General features: G+C 41.2%; 1 protein-coding gene across 1 annotated transcript; it reads right to left on the bottom strand.

Moving 5' to 3' along the window:
• Positions 1 to 4,716: 4,716 nt before the first annotated feature.
• On the bottom strand, positions 4,717 to 18,400 carry LOC142865522 (alcohol dehydrogenase 1C-like). Its single transcript, XM_075998621.1, has 9 exons — positions 18,193 to 18,400; positions 15,397 to 15,498; positions 14,663 to 14,801; positions 12,875 to 12,962; positions 12,561 to 12,780; positions 10,495 to 10,755; positions 8,456 to 8,591; positions 7,700 to 7,838; positions 4,717 to 4,884 (listed from the first exon to the last, which is right to left on the bottom strand). The coding sequence occupies exons 1-9, from the start codon at positions 18,208 to 18,210 to the stop codon at positions 4,860 to 4,862; spliced, it is 1,128 nt and encodes a 375-aa protein (XP_075854736.1). The 5' UTR covers positions 18,211 to 18,400; the 3' UTR covers positions 4,717 to 4,859.
• Between the last annotated feature and the right edge of the window lie 275 nt (positions 18,401 to 18,675).

Below are 18,675 nucleotides of genomic sequence, written 5' to 3'. Positions count from 1 at the left end.
TGTAGGAGGGGTGCACTGTTCCACCCAGCAGAGAGCCTGAAAGGCCTTCCAGCTCTTCATTGTGGTCTTGGAGCACTGAACAGGCATCACTTCTAGAGAATGGCCATTAATCCTCTCACCTGCTCTCCCACCTTTACTCGTGGAAGGTAGTGTGGAGGAGGGAGTCTGGCTACTTATTAGATAGGCTGAATGATATCAAGGAACTCATTTGTTGCAATCAATTTGAAAGACTCATTGTATTGGTATGTTTATAGAATGATGGGCAGACATGGTATGGTATTAGAAATCATGTGAATTCTTAGGTTTTCAGGACTCTACTGGGAGACTTTCCGTATGTTATCAAATATCATCCTCAGAGCAACCCTACAAGGAAGGTATTATTATTCTCATTTTACAGATGAAGTAAGAAGAGAAGATTACAGGTTCCTGAATGTCTTTTCTAAGTCAGAGATGTTGGCTTCAAGAACAGAACCACACTTAGGCTGGGGTTAGTAAGAATTTTATAGCATGAATATGACAGGCAATCACAGAAATATCAAAGGAGAAGAAGTGGGTGGTATGTGTTGAACACCTGGAGCTCCGGAGCTAACTGACCACCTCTCATCTTTGCTTCTGTCTCTCTTTTCTCTCCTTTCTCCCTGGCCCTAATGCTTTTATCTTTTATCTTAAACCTGTCACTTAGCTGGATCAGGTCTCCAGCCCAAGTCAGATGTCTGGCCATGAAACAATCAGTTAGAACAGGAAGATTGAGGTTACACAAGTGTAGGAAGCCATATCATCTTCCAAGATGTCCCAAACCTTGTAAGTGGCAGTAGCAGAATCCCAAGTCACCTCTATCTGATTTGGAAGCCCATGTTCTTTCCACTCTTCTACAAAAGGGGAGAGGGGCAGAACAGTTTAAGTAAGACATGCAGGTATCTAGCCTCAAAAATAGCCCCCACCTTAGGCAAGCCTAAGGAAAAACACTGTAATAACTGGCAAGGATCTCAGAAATCATCCCATGCAAATTCCTCATTTTATAGGCCAAATGACTTGGCAAAGCAATATGGTTAATATTTACTTAAAAGGTATTTGGAAAGGAAAAAGATGCCACTGTTCCCATGGGTGCATACAGAGTCTAATAGTTTTCAAATATTATAGGGTTGAGTCAGGCTAAGGAGCAAGAAGCCTTAAGCTGCAAGGGTAATATGTTTAATTCACCCAAATCTTTTTTTTTTTTTTTGAAACAGAGTTTCGCTTTGTTGCTCAGGCTAGAGTGAGTGCAGTGGTGTCAGCCTAGCTCACAGCAACCTCAAACTCCTGAGCTCAAGCAATCCTCCTGCCTTAGCTTCCTGAGTAGCTGGGACTACAGGAATGGGCCACCATGCCCGGCTAATTTTTTCTATATATATTAGTTGGCCAATTAATTTCTTTCTATTTATAGTAGAGACGGGGTCTCCCTCTTGTTCAGGCTGGTTACGAACTCCTAACCTAGTGCAATCCACCCACCTCAGCCTCCCAAAGTGCTAGGATTACAGGTGTGAGCCACTGGGCCCAGCTGAATTCACCCAAATCTGACACCATAAATTAAGTCTTAGCTTCATTTCACTTAGACAGTGAAGCCAAAGTTGGTAATAGAGTTAAAGAGTTATCTCCTTCATTCCAAAATTAGAAAATATTTTGCCACTGGGCCCTGATCCTGACATGAAAAACAGGTATAGAACGTTGAAAATATTTATTCATAGGTCTCCCTGTGAACAATTTTGGGAGATAATTCTCAGAGAAGCCAAAAGGCAAAGCTGTACAGATATTCTTGGCAGTTTCCTCTGAATGCCAAAATCACAAAACCTAGACGTGTCAGCAAATGTTGTAGAGCAGTACCATGAAGTGCTATGCAAATGATCATGTTTAAAATGATGCAGAAACAAAATAGTATAAATGATTTGAAAATAATGCAAAATGACATGATTCCTACGATTTTAATAATATAAAAATGCATACATACCTGGGAAGGGTGCAATCTATAAATTGAAAATGGCTTTTTGAGGATAAAGATTCTATGATGATTTTCCATAAGATAGTATTATTTTCATTGATTATCACACATTATATCACGAATAATAGCCAAAATGTATTGAATGATTACTTGATTAAGTGCCTTACTTATATCTTTTAATTCTTCTTAGGAAGGTATTATCATAAGTCACACTTTGTAAAGAAACTGAGGTTAAGAGAGAGTATGCAAACTGCCTGAGATAAGACTCTAAAAGGTTTTTCCCAGAGTTCCAGTTTTAAGGAATAATAATAATAATAATACTATTGGCTAACAATTACGTGGCACTTAGTATGTGCCAGGCACTGTTCTAAGGGCTTTACATTTGCTAACTCATTTACCTAATTCTCAGACCAGCTGTACGAGGTAAGCACTATTCTTATTCCTTTTCATAGGTGAGGAAACCAAGGCCCAGAAGCAGGGTCCCCAGCTGGCCTGTGGCCACATCAGAATTAGAATTCAGGCCATCTGGGTCCAGTTCAGTCACCTGCACTGTCTGCACTTACTGCTCTAGTCTCAGGGCTTAGGGAAATAATACAGAAGAAATGAAGAAGAAAGAAATTGTTCATGAAAATTTAAAGTACTCATGATAATTCCAACAGAATCCCAAACATTCCAACCTGCATAAGCGGGAGAAAGGTTTTCTTGGCTAACTGGGAGGTTTATTTGGACATGATGAAGCTCAGGCCACCTGGCCACATGCTGAGTGCAGGTCCAGCTGGGGTTGGGCAGCGCAGGGATGGCAGGCCATACCAAATGACACAATGCATGGATTTGAGAGTGACAAAAAGAGGTGATCATTCTTAAATGTCAGTATGAATTAATTTCTTGAAAGAGAAAGCCGAGAGGGAAGAGCAGTCTTCAAGAAAAGTGGCAGTAACAAGGGAAGAGGGAGCAGCTTTCATTGTCAGAGGCATTCATTTCGGATGAGTCTGCAGATGACAGCAGGCAGCAGTGGAGAGGAGAGGGCCAGGAGGGAAGGGCACCCGGGGGCTTGGTGCCCAGAGGCCCCCTGACCCGGGGGCAGGTGACCAGAGAGGAAAGAAAGGGGCAGATAAGGCCGGGCGCTGTGGCTCACGCCTGTAATCCTAGCTCTTGGGAGGCCGAGGCGGGCGGATTGCTCAAGGTCAGGAGTTCAAAACCAGCCTGAGCAAGAGCGAGACCCCGTCTCTACTATAAATAGAAAGAAATTAATTGGCCAACTGATATATATATATAAAATTAGCCGGGCATGGTGGCGCATGCCTGTAGTCCCAGCTACTTGGGAGGCTGAGGCAGGAGGATCGCTTGAGCCCAGGAGTTTGAGGTTGCTGTGAGCTAGGCTGACGCCACGGCACTCACTCTAGCCTGGACAACAAAGCGAGACTCTGTCTCAAAAAAAAAAAAAAAAAAAAAAAAAAAAAAAAAAAAAAAAAAAAAAAAAGAAAGGGGCAGATGGTTGTCTGAGCTTGTCAGCAAAGGGAGCGAGGAAGGAGACCGGGAGCCGCTGGCGGAGAGACAGGGACTGGAGTCTCTTCCCAGTGGGGACTGTGGCAGGCGGGAGGGTGAGGATTGTGGCAGGTGGGACGGTGGGGACTGTGGCAGGTGGGACGGTGGGGACTGTGGCAGGTGGGACGGTGGGGACTGGGGCAGGTGGGATGGTGGGGACGGTGGCAGGTGGGACGGTGGGGACTGTGGCAGGCTGGACGGTGGGGACTGTGGCAGGTGGGACGGTGGGGACTGTGGCAGGCTGGACGGTGGGGACTGTGGCAGGTGGGACGGTGGGGACTGGGGCAGGTGGGATGGTGGGGACGGTGGCAGGTGGGACGTGGGGACGGTAGCAGGTGGGACGGTGGGGACTGTGGCAGGTGGGACGGTGGGGACTGTGGCAGGTGGGACGGTGGGGACTGCGGCAGGTGGGTCGGTGGGGACCGGCCGGGCGACGTTTGTCTCTGACAACGCGACCGGCCTGGGGCGATGGGGGGAAGCGGGGCTGAGCGCAGCCTGGGGTTAGAGTCAGTGATATAAACATCATGCTGCTCATTTGCCTGGCACCCGCAAGGTTGCCCTTTTCTAGTCTGTTCTGCGTGCTGGGTCAAGGACTCGGTTTCCCGGCTCTCCTGGCTCTGGGCTGCCCAGCGGCTCCCCCGAGAGAGCAGCAGGGAGGTCTCAAGGCCGTGAGGGGACAGGGCCCGGCAGGTGGTCAGTGTCGCCACGGAGCACCTGCAGCCCCCACCCCCCTCAGGAGGGTTGGCCGTGGGCAGAGCCGCCGCGCCTCTCCCAGCCGCCCCGCCAGCCCACCCCGGAGACCCCGCCAGCCCCAGAGACCCTGGCAGCCTGCCCTGCAGGCCCCGCCTGGCTTCTCCCCTTGTGCTCCCGGGCCCTCCAGGACCGCGTGTTCTGGGAGGCTGCAGTGTGCCCTTGTGCCCTTTTGGGCTCCCACACGCCTGTGACACATCCCCTGTGTTCGATTCGCTTCGAAAGAGCGCATTTCCCTTTGGCCACCCGGACCTGCGGGCACAGCCCTGGCGCCGGCCGGGCGGGGAGGCCGGGCGGGCACGCAGCAGGGTGGCCGCGGGCTCTGCGCTGGGGACGCGATGGCTAACAAGGTTACTGGCCCCAAATCCCCAGCTGATGATATTCGACATCTTATCTCCCTTCCACTTGGATTTTCAACGTTTGCTTGAAAAACAATTTCATATCGATTTCTGTTTCCTTCGGGAAGCTCCCGTGTGAGGTTTATTGCTAACATCTCTGACGACAGAATCAATGACATTGCCCCGTTGGTGCTGCAGAGGGTGCGGGTGGAGGAGGCTGAAGGCTGCTTCCGGAAGGCTTCTGTGTGCTCTCAGAATGTCAGGACGGTCCGGATGCTGCAATGGGACAGAAAAGACAGTGTGTCAACACTGAGACGTTCACACTCTTCCTAGAGAGGGTCCAGGGAGCATCTGAGGTGTCTTAGTGAAAACCTGTCTGGGCTCCCAGCTATGGCATCCCCACCCTAACTATTTGGGTCAAATCAAATAAAAACACAGCTCATCTTGCTTTCTTGTTGTTCTTCTCTCGTGTTTAATCTTAAGCTCGCTCATAATATCCTGGCCATGACTGTCATTTGGACTTCAATTCTATATTAGCATCCTCAAAAAATCATTTTTGAGTGCCCATGTTCCTGGCAATTGAGGGAATATAAAATAACAAAGGGCAATAATATGTAAAAAGTTCTTCTGATTTGTCACAAACTTTGTGGATACTTTTCATGCATTATCTCGTTTAAACCTCAGCCTCAACCTAAACCATGGGGTAGGCAGGGTTTCCTTTTACTTCCATTTGAGATATTATAAAAACTGAGATTTAGACAGGTTTATAGCTTGGTTCAGGTCATGCCTCTAGTGTGGCGTGTTGGCATTCCAAATTGCGTAAATACAAAATTGTATAAATTACAAGATACAAGCCTGAAGGAACTGTTAATTTAATGACGCTAGGGCTATGCTGAAAATGTAATAGAGCTTTAATGTAGAGATGTTTAAAGATTCTTAAAATTAGATAATAAAGCAGTTTGTATTAACTGTAAGAGACTTCATTCTTGTAAAAGTTGGAAATGTAACATTTATACTTGGCTTTACACATCATACCCTTTCTAAAAACCATCTTCTGATGGTTAAATGCCTTTAGAAGAACATGGTCTTCATGCCTCTTTAAAATATTTTACATATATATGTTATACAAATATAAGAAAACATGTAGATAATTTATAAAGTACAGGACAGTATAAAGAAGAAAGAATAATAATCTGTAATCCCACAACCTTGAAATCACCATTGTTAGTATTTTCTTGTATTTTAATAAACTTTTTAATAGACATCTGTGCTTGTTGAAAATTTGGGATCAGATTATATATATAATTAGTATTCTCTATTTTATGAACAAAGATGATATCAAGAGACTCTCCCAGTGTAATGCAATCATTTCTTTTTAATGGCTTCATGAATTTGTAATACATAATTGGAATTTATTTAGTCATCTGCTTAATGTTGGACTTTCAGGATGTTTCTAGTCTTTTATATTATACATAACAGATACATATGCTTAAACACATATGTATGTTTGAATATTTGATTATTTCTGTTGAATAGTTTTCTAAAAATGAAATTGCTGGCACAAAGAATCTAAGGTTTCTCAATGTTTCTGATACAAATTATCAAATTCCTTTTCCAAAAGTATGTAACAATTAATACTCCTACAAGCAGCCCACATAGGTGCCCATGTCACCTTACCTTTACCAATATCAAGCATTGCAATTTTTGATCTTTGCTTATATTAGTAGGATTCATTATATGTAAATGCATATATTGAATTGTATGACACTCTCATAAAGTGCATTTAGGTGCACCTAATGAATTCCTTTGTTGTTCAACACTGCTGTCAGGGTTTGGTCATCTCTTTATACACATCATCTTTCCAACATGATGATGATAATCATAATGAGGATAATAACTAACGTTTGGTGACTACTGTAGTCTATATATACATATATGTATGTGTAAACACACACACACACACACACACACACACACACACACACACACTTGCAGTGTATTTTAATAGAAAGTGAATTGATTTGCTAACAACCAGATCTTTGAATTCTGCTCCCCTCTCAACTACCTGCATGGTTTGGGCCTGGATGTGTCCTCTCTGAGTCTCAGGTTTCTCCTAAGTTGGTGAAATTGGAACTGGAATATCCGTATTGTTTGGGAATCACACAAGATAATACAGATAAGACAATTAGTAGAACAGCTGGTGCTCTGTAGCTGCTTGTTTCTTTCCTTTCTCAAGAATATTAGTCAGATGAAGTGTCTAGTATAACATTTGATGTGAGTGCCCAGGAAATACTACTTAAAGTTAAAAACCCCATGAGAAGAAGTGTGGGGTAGCATAAAAACCATGGACTATGGGGCTAGAAGGCAGGGGTTAGATACAACTGCCTATTACTAGTTGTGCTTTGTTTAAATGCAGGTGACGAAATTCATCTGAGTAGGTGGCTGTAAATGGTAAATGTTAGAAGTAGTAAATATTTAATAGAATTGGCTTATTTTCTAAGCTTTAGAGAAAAGTTAAGACAAACATTTAAAAGTGTTTTGTACCCTTCCCCTTTATATTAACTTTTATTTGTAAAATTTCTTTGTAAGCTACAAAAACAAAAACAAAAAGAAAGAAAGAAAAAGAAAACCTAGCAGTGTCTGAATAGAAAAAAATCCCGGTGTAGTTCTATCTCCTCCCAATATGAAAGTATTGGGCATGTCCTGAATGTAATTTAAATTTACAGTCCCTAAATGTCAGCCTTATTCAGGGGTCCAGGCAGAGGCTTCAGTGACTCCATATTGTAATTAGGATTGTGTGACCCAAGTATTTTTTTTGGCAAAGGTGAGTGTCTCTTGCAAAGAAGGCTGAGTGGCTCTGATCCTTCCTTTTGCTGTAACCAACATAATTTGGCTCCGACAGAGCAGGAAGCGCAACACGACTGTTCTCAGCGCCCACGGTAGCGTCTCGGTGCTCTACATGGGAAGCCTGAGCTGGTAACGCAAACCCGAGGCACTCCCATTTTCTCTCATCGTTCTACTTTTTCATTCTCTGCTAGCCAACCCCCTACCACAAAAAGCAAAAAGCAAAAACGAACAACTTACAACCTACCTCTTTCCAGAGCGAAGCAGGTCAAATCCTTCATTTATTTTTTCAAAAGGCATAACATGAGATATTAATGCATCAAATGAGTACTTCTTAGCCATAAAATCAGCCACAAGTTTGGGGACAGAGTCTTTACTCTTATAGCCTGAAAAGAAACAATATCATTGTTAGATTCGGCCAGGGGTGAGGAGGAGAATTGGAGAGAAGACTTTCTAAATAAGCTTGAGATGAAAGTTTATAAAATGTGCCACATTCCTCAGACTGCTATTACTGAGGTCACAGAGATACAGAGTGCTTTGATAGATGTTCTTTTGCAGTGCTTTGACTTTTAAAGAAAATCTTCCCAGATGAACAAGGGCCCTTAAGTCATTAGCTGTCTCATGGAGAAATTCTAGTGCAGACGATTAGGCCCAAAGTCAAGGAGAAAATTTAGCAGTTGTCTCAATTTGGGCGATGAGTGTAGACATGAATTATAGATTCACATGTGCTATAGACTTTCTCTGTCCCATTAGAAATTTGGGTGTCTTATGCAGTCACGAGTATAAAAGAGATTCTAGTTAGTTTAAAGGGACAGGAGGATATTCTGTCTTAGGACCTCTGTCTTCCTTAGTTCCACATCTAGTTGATTTGGAGCCTACAGATGCCACAGGAGTTTTGATTAATTTTTGACCATGTGGCTTTCCAAAATCTGGCCTTGTCACTTGTAAAAGGGGAGAGATTTTGAGGTTAATGACAATTTGGCCTTTAAGTGTAAGTACATACCTCCAAAAATACCTCCTGTCCACGTGCGGCCAGTCAGTAGCACTAGAGGGTTGACGGAAAGGGTATCAGAACCAGGAGCTACCCCGACAACGACGCTTGTGCCACACGCCTCGTGACAACATAACAGGGCAGACATCTGGAATAAAATCAACACTGAGTGTCCTTACAACGGACTCTCTGATAGTCTCTACTGATAATATGGATTTAGCTAGATTGTGAGTGTGCAGAGGGAGGAGATTACATCTTTTTGTTTTTCATTCCTTTTTCTGTCTAGGTTAGTGCTGTGGATTTAGGAAATGCCCAGAAAATGTTTTTTGAATGAAAAAATAGATGAATGCATTTGTGTGTAGTTAACACTTTCTTCTAAAGTAATAAGGAGGCAAACATCATTACAAACATGTAAATTATGGTTCGTTAAGGAAGGGTACTGTTTCATCATCACATAATTCTCAGGCAATCTTTGAGCTAGTTAATCCATTTTTCAATGATTTATTAAGTAGATGATTTGAACCTGGCACATTGAACCAAAGAGTTTGTTGGTTAAGGAGATGCAATGACTACATCCTCAAAATTTGTCTCTTGTCTACTTGATGGTTTCCCTTTTTAATCAATTACTATTCTTTTTTCCATTTCTAAAAGGGATATGTTTGAAACATTGTTTTTCCTTCCCTCAAATGTATATTGGTTTATCTTTACACTACACCTATTATTCTGTAACCTCAAAAGTCGGTCCAGAAAGTCTTCCCTCTCTAGTCACCTTTTGAACATGTTCTGTAGTAAGAAAATTGTTTAGGATCCCCTAAGACAAATAATGATTAGTCCTCTGATTTTGCATGATGACATTTGGAAGACCAGATATCCTCAGAACATGTGTCTGTCTGGCATTTGGTATCTTCAAATAAGGCAGCAATTCAGCTCCACATGAGAAAATTGATGAAAACAATAGTAAAGGAGCATAAAAATGAAAACTACAGCCTGGGAGAAAGTTGGATTCTTGTGAATCTCCATGCTTGTACAGCATGTTGTCCCAGATCAAGGCTGCAAAGGGCTTTACTTTCAGGGTGCTGCTCCCCTTCACCACACTGCTGAGACTTCCTGGAGAACCTCAGCAATGGGGAGTTGTTGGTCTCTGTGGACTTATTCAGCAGGATTCTAGAAGATTCATTGTGGGTAAAATATAGCTGGAGATGTGTTTTCCATTGCAGCTGATGATATTTGTACTTATTTGAAAGTAATAGGATGTATTTTTCAAAGATGGCACAAGCACTGCAAGATTGGAAATAGTATTTCATATCAATAATACTAACGCTGGCTGACATTTCTTGAGAGCTTGCTGTAGGACAGGTGGCACTGTGCTCAGTCCCTTACCTGTGTTATCTCATGCAATCCATAAACAATGCAATGAGATAGGTATGTAGCTCTCCAGTTTTGGGGCTGGTAAATCCTTGATTTTTTAAAGTATTAAGTCCAACATATCGATATTGGGTACAAGATAGGCACCAGGCACTGTGCTCTCTCTGTGGTAAAAATACAGGATGCCCTAAAGCAGGGCATCATTTTCAGTTTCCTTAGGGCACATTTTCAGTTAATGAAATAATTCTGTACCTAAAATTGCTCATTCCTTTTAGGAAAAGTATGATATATGAAAACATTAGAATAGATTAAAGCATGTAAGGAATTGTTAAGCCATTTTTGTTAAGAATATGGAGGAAAAATAATACCAATTTGAGAACAGAATTTGTATTGTTTACATTTACTAGAGTTTGAATTTTTTTTACTAAAAATTAACCAAGTAACTCTGTAATGGTTCAATTACAAACAAACCCTTTTCTTCTCTAAAATGGAAATATTACTTGAGGCAGGCCTGCTTAGCTGATGGAATGAAAGATTTCTCAACAATAAATTAAACAAGCCAGGTGAGATGGAAAATGACCATTCATTATGTTAAAAATATTACTTATGCCCAATATTTATACTCTGCTGTCTAAAGCACACTCCAAATTGCAGAAGCAGAAATTTCCACATATCATTGTACGTACCAGAGTGTCACGCAGACCAACGACCTCAAACGAAAAATCCACACCTCCGTCAGCCATTTCATTGATCACCTCATGGATGGGTTTCTTGTGGTCTTGAGGATCGATGCATTCAGTGGCACCCAACTCTTTGGCTTTTGCAAATTTATTCTTGTTGATGTCCACACCAATGATCCTGGCCGCTCCGGCTGCTTTACAGCCCATGATGACAGACAGGCCAACACCTCCCAGGCCAAACACAGCACAGCTAGAGCCCTGGGTGACCTGTGTATTGAGAAATGCAAAAATGGATTAAGTAATGATTGCTGGAATGTGCCTAGGCTTTATAAAGTGCCATGCCTTGTCTGTTGTCAAGAGTCACTCAGGCTCTCATGTCCGATCTGTTGTCAAAAGCTTTAGTTGTTTCATGTTTAAATTGAGGGGTCAAAGTAGGTCAGTGGTTCTCAAGCTTTGCTGCATATTACACTCATCTGGTGAGCTTTAAAATATCCCAATGCCCAAGTCACAGCCTGTACCAGTTAAATCAGTACCTCTGCAGGTGCAACCCAGTCCCCATGTGAGCCCAACGGGACTGGATGATCTTTGAGTTCTAAATGTCCGTGACGGCAATCTTGAAGAGAATCTAAATGGCGGAGAGCCACTGATAGCAGCTTTCGTATCTCACACAGGCACAAGGGCAGCTTGTGGACAATGGCATGAGTGGAAAAGGCTACTTAAGGAGACTGAGAAATTATTCAGTCAAACCCTCAATGATTCACTGCTTGGTTCATTAACTTTCGGTAGTCATGACCAGTAAACCCTGCTTTAAAAAATACACTAGTGAACAATAATGCAACAAAAAGCTGGTCTATATGTCAATAGTGAATAAAATCCTATATTATGAGTATTCTGAGCTTCTCCTCTATGGGGAGGCCCACTTGGACCACCTGCAAAACAGATGAGACAATCGCTCAAGGGAGTAAGTGCCAAAGTCACAGACATTTGGAAAGATGTACTCTAAATTGTTTAAATTGTCCAGGGGCTGTTTAATAAGTCTAGACTTCTACAGTCAGCCTTCAGTGTGGGTAAAATGCTCTTCCTGTCCCCAGTAATCTCATTGGTACATTCCCTTAAGTGTGTCTATTCACTCATTCATCCACCAAATGTTGTTCAGTACGACATGGTACAATAATACTTTCTACCTTACTAAGAAAAACACAAGGCTTGTGATTGTGATTTAAAAGTGCTAGCAATTACGTATTGTGATTTAAGATACAGCAAGAGATTTTAGAAAGATATTTCAATGTCAGCTCTCATACTAACCAGCAGGGAGCTTTATGTCTTGGGACCTCCGTTTCACAAAATGAAAAGTACTGCTAGATACACTGCTAGATTTTCAGCCTTTTGTGAGGAAGAGGAGCCTTTAAAGCATTTCTCCTTGAAACTGACCACTTGTGGGGAGTGTGTGTGTGTTCATGGCGGGGAAGGAGACGCAGATGACTCCAACAACGAGGGGAATAAGCCTGTCACAGAAGCCTTATTACTTCCCTGTGAAGAATCCGCAGGTGGGTGACTTTGGTTTGCAAATGTATCAGGTAAAGCTTTGGAATCTACTGTTGACCCTAAACGTGGGAGCGGGGGATCCATGGACTCGATGCTCTTGCAAGGCAAACCCTTCCTTTCCTTTATCTTTGCTGCCTCAGAACCTCCCGTGCCTAATGCATGCCCAGGTGCTCTGTAATTGTAGAATAAATGACTAAATGAACTCTCGACCCTAAAATTTAATATCTCAAAAAAGGAAAAATATAGAAGAATAATGATTGCAAATGAAATCTTTAGTTTTTCCTAACCAAGTATGAGCAGCTGTTTATCAGTTGAATTTTTCAATTAGTTGTTTCAATCAGTTGAAATTTTCAATTAACAGTTGAGTTTTGGAGACATGTTCTCTGTTCCTTCGGGGGCCATTTTTCTGCTCGTAATCAACACTGCACAGCTATGAAAATAATCTCTGACTCTTGTGAGAAATTGCTTCCTTTATGGCTCCTGCCAATCTGAGTGTAAGTGGTCTTACTGCCCACTGGCGCGCCTACCTTGGCGATTTTGACTGCAGACCCATAACCAGTGGAGAATCCACAGCCAATGAGGCAAACTTTCTCCAGTGGTGCAGCTGCATCGATCTTGGCCACGGCGTTCTCATCCACCACGGTGTACTGGGAGAAGGTGCTGATGCCGAGGAAGTGGTGGACCGGCTTCCCCTTGCAGGTAAACCTGGTGGTGCCGTCCTGCATGGTCCCCCGAAGCTTGCCCAGGCTGCTCAGTGCGACACAGACACACCAGGGTGTGAGAGAGGAACATGACTATGTGCAAACTCAAGGGCTGGGCAAAGAGAGGAGCAAAAACCTACTCGTTCTTTAAGCAGAAATTGCTTTCAGGATGTTTACAGATTCTGCATTTTCCACACTGAGGAGTAAAGAGTGGGATGACTTTGTCACCTGGAGGGGGATAAAACAGATTCTTGTGAAATTTCCAGAAATTTACAGAGGAAGAACTTAGAGCTTGTGAGAGTGTCCATGAACTAGGGTCCAGTCACTATTGTGTCACTGGTCATTGGCTGCCAGCATTGGTGTTGGTTTGGGTTCCATGTGCCTGAAGATTCCTGAAGAAGAAATGTAAATGTGGAAAACAACATGGATTTTAAAAATTATTTCTGTGTATAGTTAACTTTTATTGAGTGTCCTGATTAAATATGTAAAATTCTCACTGTAAGGATCGATAACATTTATAGTTGAAAGTGGGCTGCCATACGTCCACAGGAAGTTGGGGAGAGGTGATATTTCATAATAATTTGAGCTAACATAAAAATGAGATTTTTGGATATTTGAAAAATGAGATTTTTGAAATTTGGATAACCAATTCTTGGCTTTTCAAAGTGACTATGCTTATCTTTAATATGTAGTGAATGAGTTTTAAAAATATCTTAATTTCTCTTTGAGGAAAACTAACAAAAATAGGCACAAAGAAGAATGGAAGAAATGACTCTGAAAACCTTAACCCTCAACTATGAGTTAGGCACGTTCTTTTAGGAGAAGAGCTGACTTTCAGGTGTTTTTAGTTGATAATTTATGAATTTTCTCTTTTTCCTGCTATGGTGAAAGGAGAAGGGGTGAAAAGAAAGGGTGTCATTTTGTTATTAATTTATTTCTAGCTATAGGAAGTTCGAAGAGTAGAAGCTCAAACTAGACCGTTGGTTTTATTATTCACTGTTCACAGTTTTAAGTATTTGGTAAGGTGAAAGATCAAATCTCTTGGCTAAAGGGATTTTTTATAATTAAACATAATTCTTATTTATAAACATCTATTTTACCTATCCTACAAGACCAAGAAAAATGGCTGGCCCACCAAATTTTATAGATAGACCTTATGGGGGAATGGTGATAATGAAAATTTTCCATTTAGTCACCCTTTCCCTGTGAAAGCATTTATATGACTACACAATAAAATTAGGGTAAATAAATATTAAAGATAAAATAATTTATAATTTGTAAGCAGTCACATTTAGTCATGGCTAAAGGTAATACAACAGACTGTTGGTGGCGAGGTGCCTTCTGCTGTGTTCCTTCATTTCGTCTGTGTCATTCATTTCCTGCGGAAGAAGAGAGGCTCGGTGGGAAGAGGAAATTGGTGACGTTTGTCACGTGTCACCTAAGCCAGGACCGTGCTGATTCTGCTGTGGCCACCCAGCCCCGTGTGCACTCGGCACAGAGCAGATTCCACACGCTGCCCTAAAGACTCGGGCCGAGCTGGCGTGATTCCCTTGTCCCCCTGCTCGTTCTGTGTGGACCCTGGCAGAAGACAGTGCCCCGCAGCACTGGACTGGGGTTACTGGTGATGGACTCGACAGTGGCAGGCGCTGTGTCTCCTGTGATCTCTCTTGTCCCTGCGCTCTAACCTGTGTCTGGCACCTTGTGTATCAATAGGTGCTCAAAAATGCGCTGAAGGGGAGGATACATGAGCGCCCGGATGCCCACGAGCCCCGCCCGGTCAGGCAGGGAGGGAGCAGGATACACTTCAGGGCCCAGCTGGGCTGTGACCTTGTGCAAGATCCTCCATCTCCCTTTGCCTCAGTTTCCCTCAGGCTGGATGGTCTTGGGGTCATGAACCAAGGGACATCCCCTGAGTGTGACTTCTGTACCTGGTTTGACTGTGGTCACCCCTTCTCCAATGCTCTCCACAATGCCAGCGGACTCATGCCCTGGGATCACAGGCAGAGGGAGCACAATGGTGCCTGTGACCACATGGTTATCAGTATGGCAGATTCCTACGGCCACCATCTGCAGAGAAAAGGGAAGATGGTCAGATTCAGGAGGATTATGACCCTCAGATGGAGTTAACATACACAGTTTTCCAAAATTGTGCTTCTAAAATGTTTTTCAGGATTTTCCTAATAATTCCTACTCTTTCCAAATATAAAAGATGCAGTTTATCCCCAAGCAAGGCTATGCAGTCTGAAACCCTTCTTTACCCTCCTTCCCTGAATTAAAGAATTTAGAATAATCTGGAAAATAATCTATCTTGAAATATTTATCTTATATGAAACAAAAATGCATTTTTATAGAATTAGAAATTGCAGATTAACTCCAAGAAAGTACCTAATGCTAATTGATTTTTGATATCTTGATATATCCCTTTGAACTTTTTAAATATACAGACAAATTATTTTTTATTTTACCAGGATTGTATTGTATACACTCTTTGGTCACTTTTAAACAATTTAACAATTCATATTCACATGTCTCCTTGACAACAAATCTAATTCCATATACCACATACAATGTGCCTCTTAATGGAGTTTTGGTTTTTCCATTTTTAATATTTTCTGAACTTTTTTAAAGCTAAAATTAAATAGAAGTGGAAAAAATGTTTCACCTTAACACGAACTTCATGGGCCTTAGGGGGTGCAACCTCCACTTCCTCAATGGAAAAAGGTTTGTTTAGCTCCCATAGTACCGCGGCTTTGCATTTTATCACCTGGAAAATGAAACAAAATGATGACACCATTTGTCCCCTCTTGAAGTCAGGGATTGGCTTTTTTCATCTTTGTACATGGAACATCTAGCCCATGAGCACTTCCGGTTTACAAAGTGTATCTGTAAAAAAAAAGTATCTGTGTATCTGAAAAAAAAGTATAAAGCAATATCATCAGAAAAGAGAAACAGAAGTAACTGTAATAAGACACTTAGATATAAGAGAATATATTATTTTAGGCCATCCCCATGTTATTTTTTTCCCCAAAAGGTGCTTATTCTGCTATTGTCTAAAGCTGTCCTAAAATCCGTTGTTTATGAACAACTGTTGGCTTCTACTTAAAGTTCCAAATCGCTATTATTTTCCTGACAGAGCCAGTGTCTGTTCACATCAATCCATTACTTCCTTGCTCAATTTTCTGCTTAGGACAAAGGATCTGTCTTTGTAATGACAGTTACATACTTCCTTGCCCCCTGCCCTGGGATGACAACTCTTCTCTACTTGCCTTTTCTCCTCCAATTTCTCTTCACACAACAGTGTACTAATTGTTTGCATCATTCATTGGAAACTTAGCTTTGGCAAGCTGTTTGGTTACATAATTTACATGTAGAGGCTCCTTCCAGATTAGATTGGGGCCAAAAATTACAGAGGTTAGAGCTAGTGGTGTGTGTTTGTATGTTTATATACACTCACTCACACACACATATGTTTTAAAACTGGAGAATTGTGTGTTTGAATTTTTAGCTAGCATAGCTTATCCTCAGAAGCTCTAAAAATGAAAGTTGAACACATATTTTCAGTGAGTGGGAATGTGTCATAAAACCTATTTTCATTGGTGTAAAATGTGTGCAGTTACCAGAGCTCTTTCTGGTGAGAATTGACATCATTGTAAATATGATCAATTCAATAGAAATTTATTGCTCTGAGAATTCATTTTCATTATTTGTCAAATCCTTCCACTTTGCAGGGTGATCAACATGGTCAATGCCAAAATAAATAAATATGAGAATTCTTGGAAACAGCATCCTAGTAGCAGGAAGGTCCTGATTGTCAGGTGCCTGTGATGTGACAGGCACATGTGGCCCTGCTGGGGGGACAGCCAGGCTTTGTCTTTAGACCTGACAAGGCGCTGCCAGGATAGTAGTATTGAATATTGGCTGTATTTTCTGGATAAAAAGATTGAGGATCCCTGTCTAGGGAATGAAGATCAATCCAGCCTTAACTTTCACTACCCCATGGCAGTTAAAAGTTAACAAAAAGTTAAATAGCAACAGAAAATAATAGTGGTGACTAACATTTATTGACTTATTTCTATGTACCAGGTACTGTTCTAAGTGCTTACAGCATTAGTTTTTTAAATTCTCATAACCACCTTATGAAGTAGATGTTGGTACTTTCACCATGTAGCATTTCAGGAAAATAAAATGGCAGGACAAACATAAATGAAACGCTATCAAAATGCTAAGTTATTAACACTGCGCTTGAGAGGGAAGGATCGATTGCTTATTTTACCATTTATTGTTTTCATTAATAGAATTGGTTTATAGCTCACTTTTGCTTAATGAAATCATTATGTATCTTAAACTGAGTTTGGTAAATTTAATTTTTCTTTTTCCTAATTATTTTTCCTTTAGAAGGCAAATACTAATCAGTAACCAGTGAAAATAAAGTAAGATGGAATAAGAACACTGACAATTGGCCACTCATAATTTCTAACTGATCTTTTGGGTATGAGCCTGTTTTGTCAGACAGTGTGTGTGTATACAAACGTCAGAGCCTTTAAATTGAGAGCCTAGCAGGACATTTTACTGTGTGCTCCACTCCTAACACAACAAATGTGCTGGAAATGTTGCACAGCATCTTGTAAGTAAGCAGTTAAAAACAGGATTTGATTCCATTGAATGGCCACATGCCATTCCCCTGTCAACACATGGAAGAAGTAAGTATAAATTTCTGGCAGGCTTAGAACCTGTGTTCCTAGCTCTAATAAGTAATTCAAATTGAATTAGTATTAATTTTCCATAAAATCATGCTGATTTTTATATGGGGAAGATATTGTTCCGTAGGATTTCTGTGGAAAGTGCCTAAATTGTGCCATAACAGAGCTTTTCAAATCAGAATTTGCATGGCGATGTTGTCTTGCTTGACCTTGGTGATCATAACATTTGGAGATTGATGTGCCTTTTGTAAGTGTTTTATTTAAGATTAAAAGGATATTTCAGTCTTGTCAATCGAAGTCTTCTCACAAAACTTTTGTCACACTTAACTTTCTGGTGTTCATAAAAACAACCTGATTACAAAGATTAATGCATTTAAATTATGGTTTCCTAAAAAAATATAACTTTTTTTTACAACTCATTTCTTTGAAAAAAGGCAACTTCATGATTACAGAGTTTTCCGACTTTAGAATTACAAATTAGTTATGATTAGCTTGGAATAAACTCACTTTACTGCAAATATTTGAAGTAGGAAACACAGACTTTAACACATAGAAATTTGATACATTTTTGTTATTTAGGATAGCTTATTTCCATTGTAGTTTAGTAGACATTATAAATTATAGCATATATTACATATTGTATTCAGTGTATCATTTCTAATTCAGATATGAATTTTAAATTAGTCACCAAATACCGTATCCCATTGTTTATTGTACTAATGAGAAGATATTACCAATAGTAAAGATTTTTTGCTTACTTTTCCTTCTGTGCTCATGTTGTTTCTATATTCTTTGCAGACCAGGAGACTGATGAGTTCTTGTGGACTTCTTCCTTGCTTGAGTGCATAAAGTAGATATATTGCCCAGATATTTTGTTTGCTTGAGTAACACCCAATTCCACGTGTGATCTGTATCTTTAAGCCACACTCATCAGATTATTCCGGGACTAAGTCAAATAGGAGAGAACAGGGCACTGAACCAGCATGCAAAACCTCGACATTCTGATATGCTTATTTAATATAACATCTGGTTTTCATTAGTTAAATATTTCCCTGCATGTAAATTTTAATGTCTCTCTTCCAGTCTCCCCTCCTCTCTCTCTGAAACTCTGTCTCTCTTCTCCAATCCCACACAGACCATTCAGAGTTCTGTTTTCCCTTTGCACTGAGCTCCAACCTTGAATCCTCATGGTGCGGCTAGGAGGGAGGAGGACTGAGGAAGTGGACAAATGAGGTGGACAG

The sequence above is a fragment of the Microcebus murinus genome, chromosome 29, assembly GCF_040939455.1.
Source record: "Microcebus murinus isolate Inina chromosome 29, M.murinus_Inina_mat1.0, whole genome shotgun sequence".
NCBI lineage: Eukaryota > Metazoa > Chordata > Mammalia > Primates > Cheirogaleidae > Microcebus > Microcebus murinus.
Note: the sequence above shows the minus strand (reverse complement) of the source record. Positions and strands in the feature narration are given on the sequence as shown.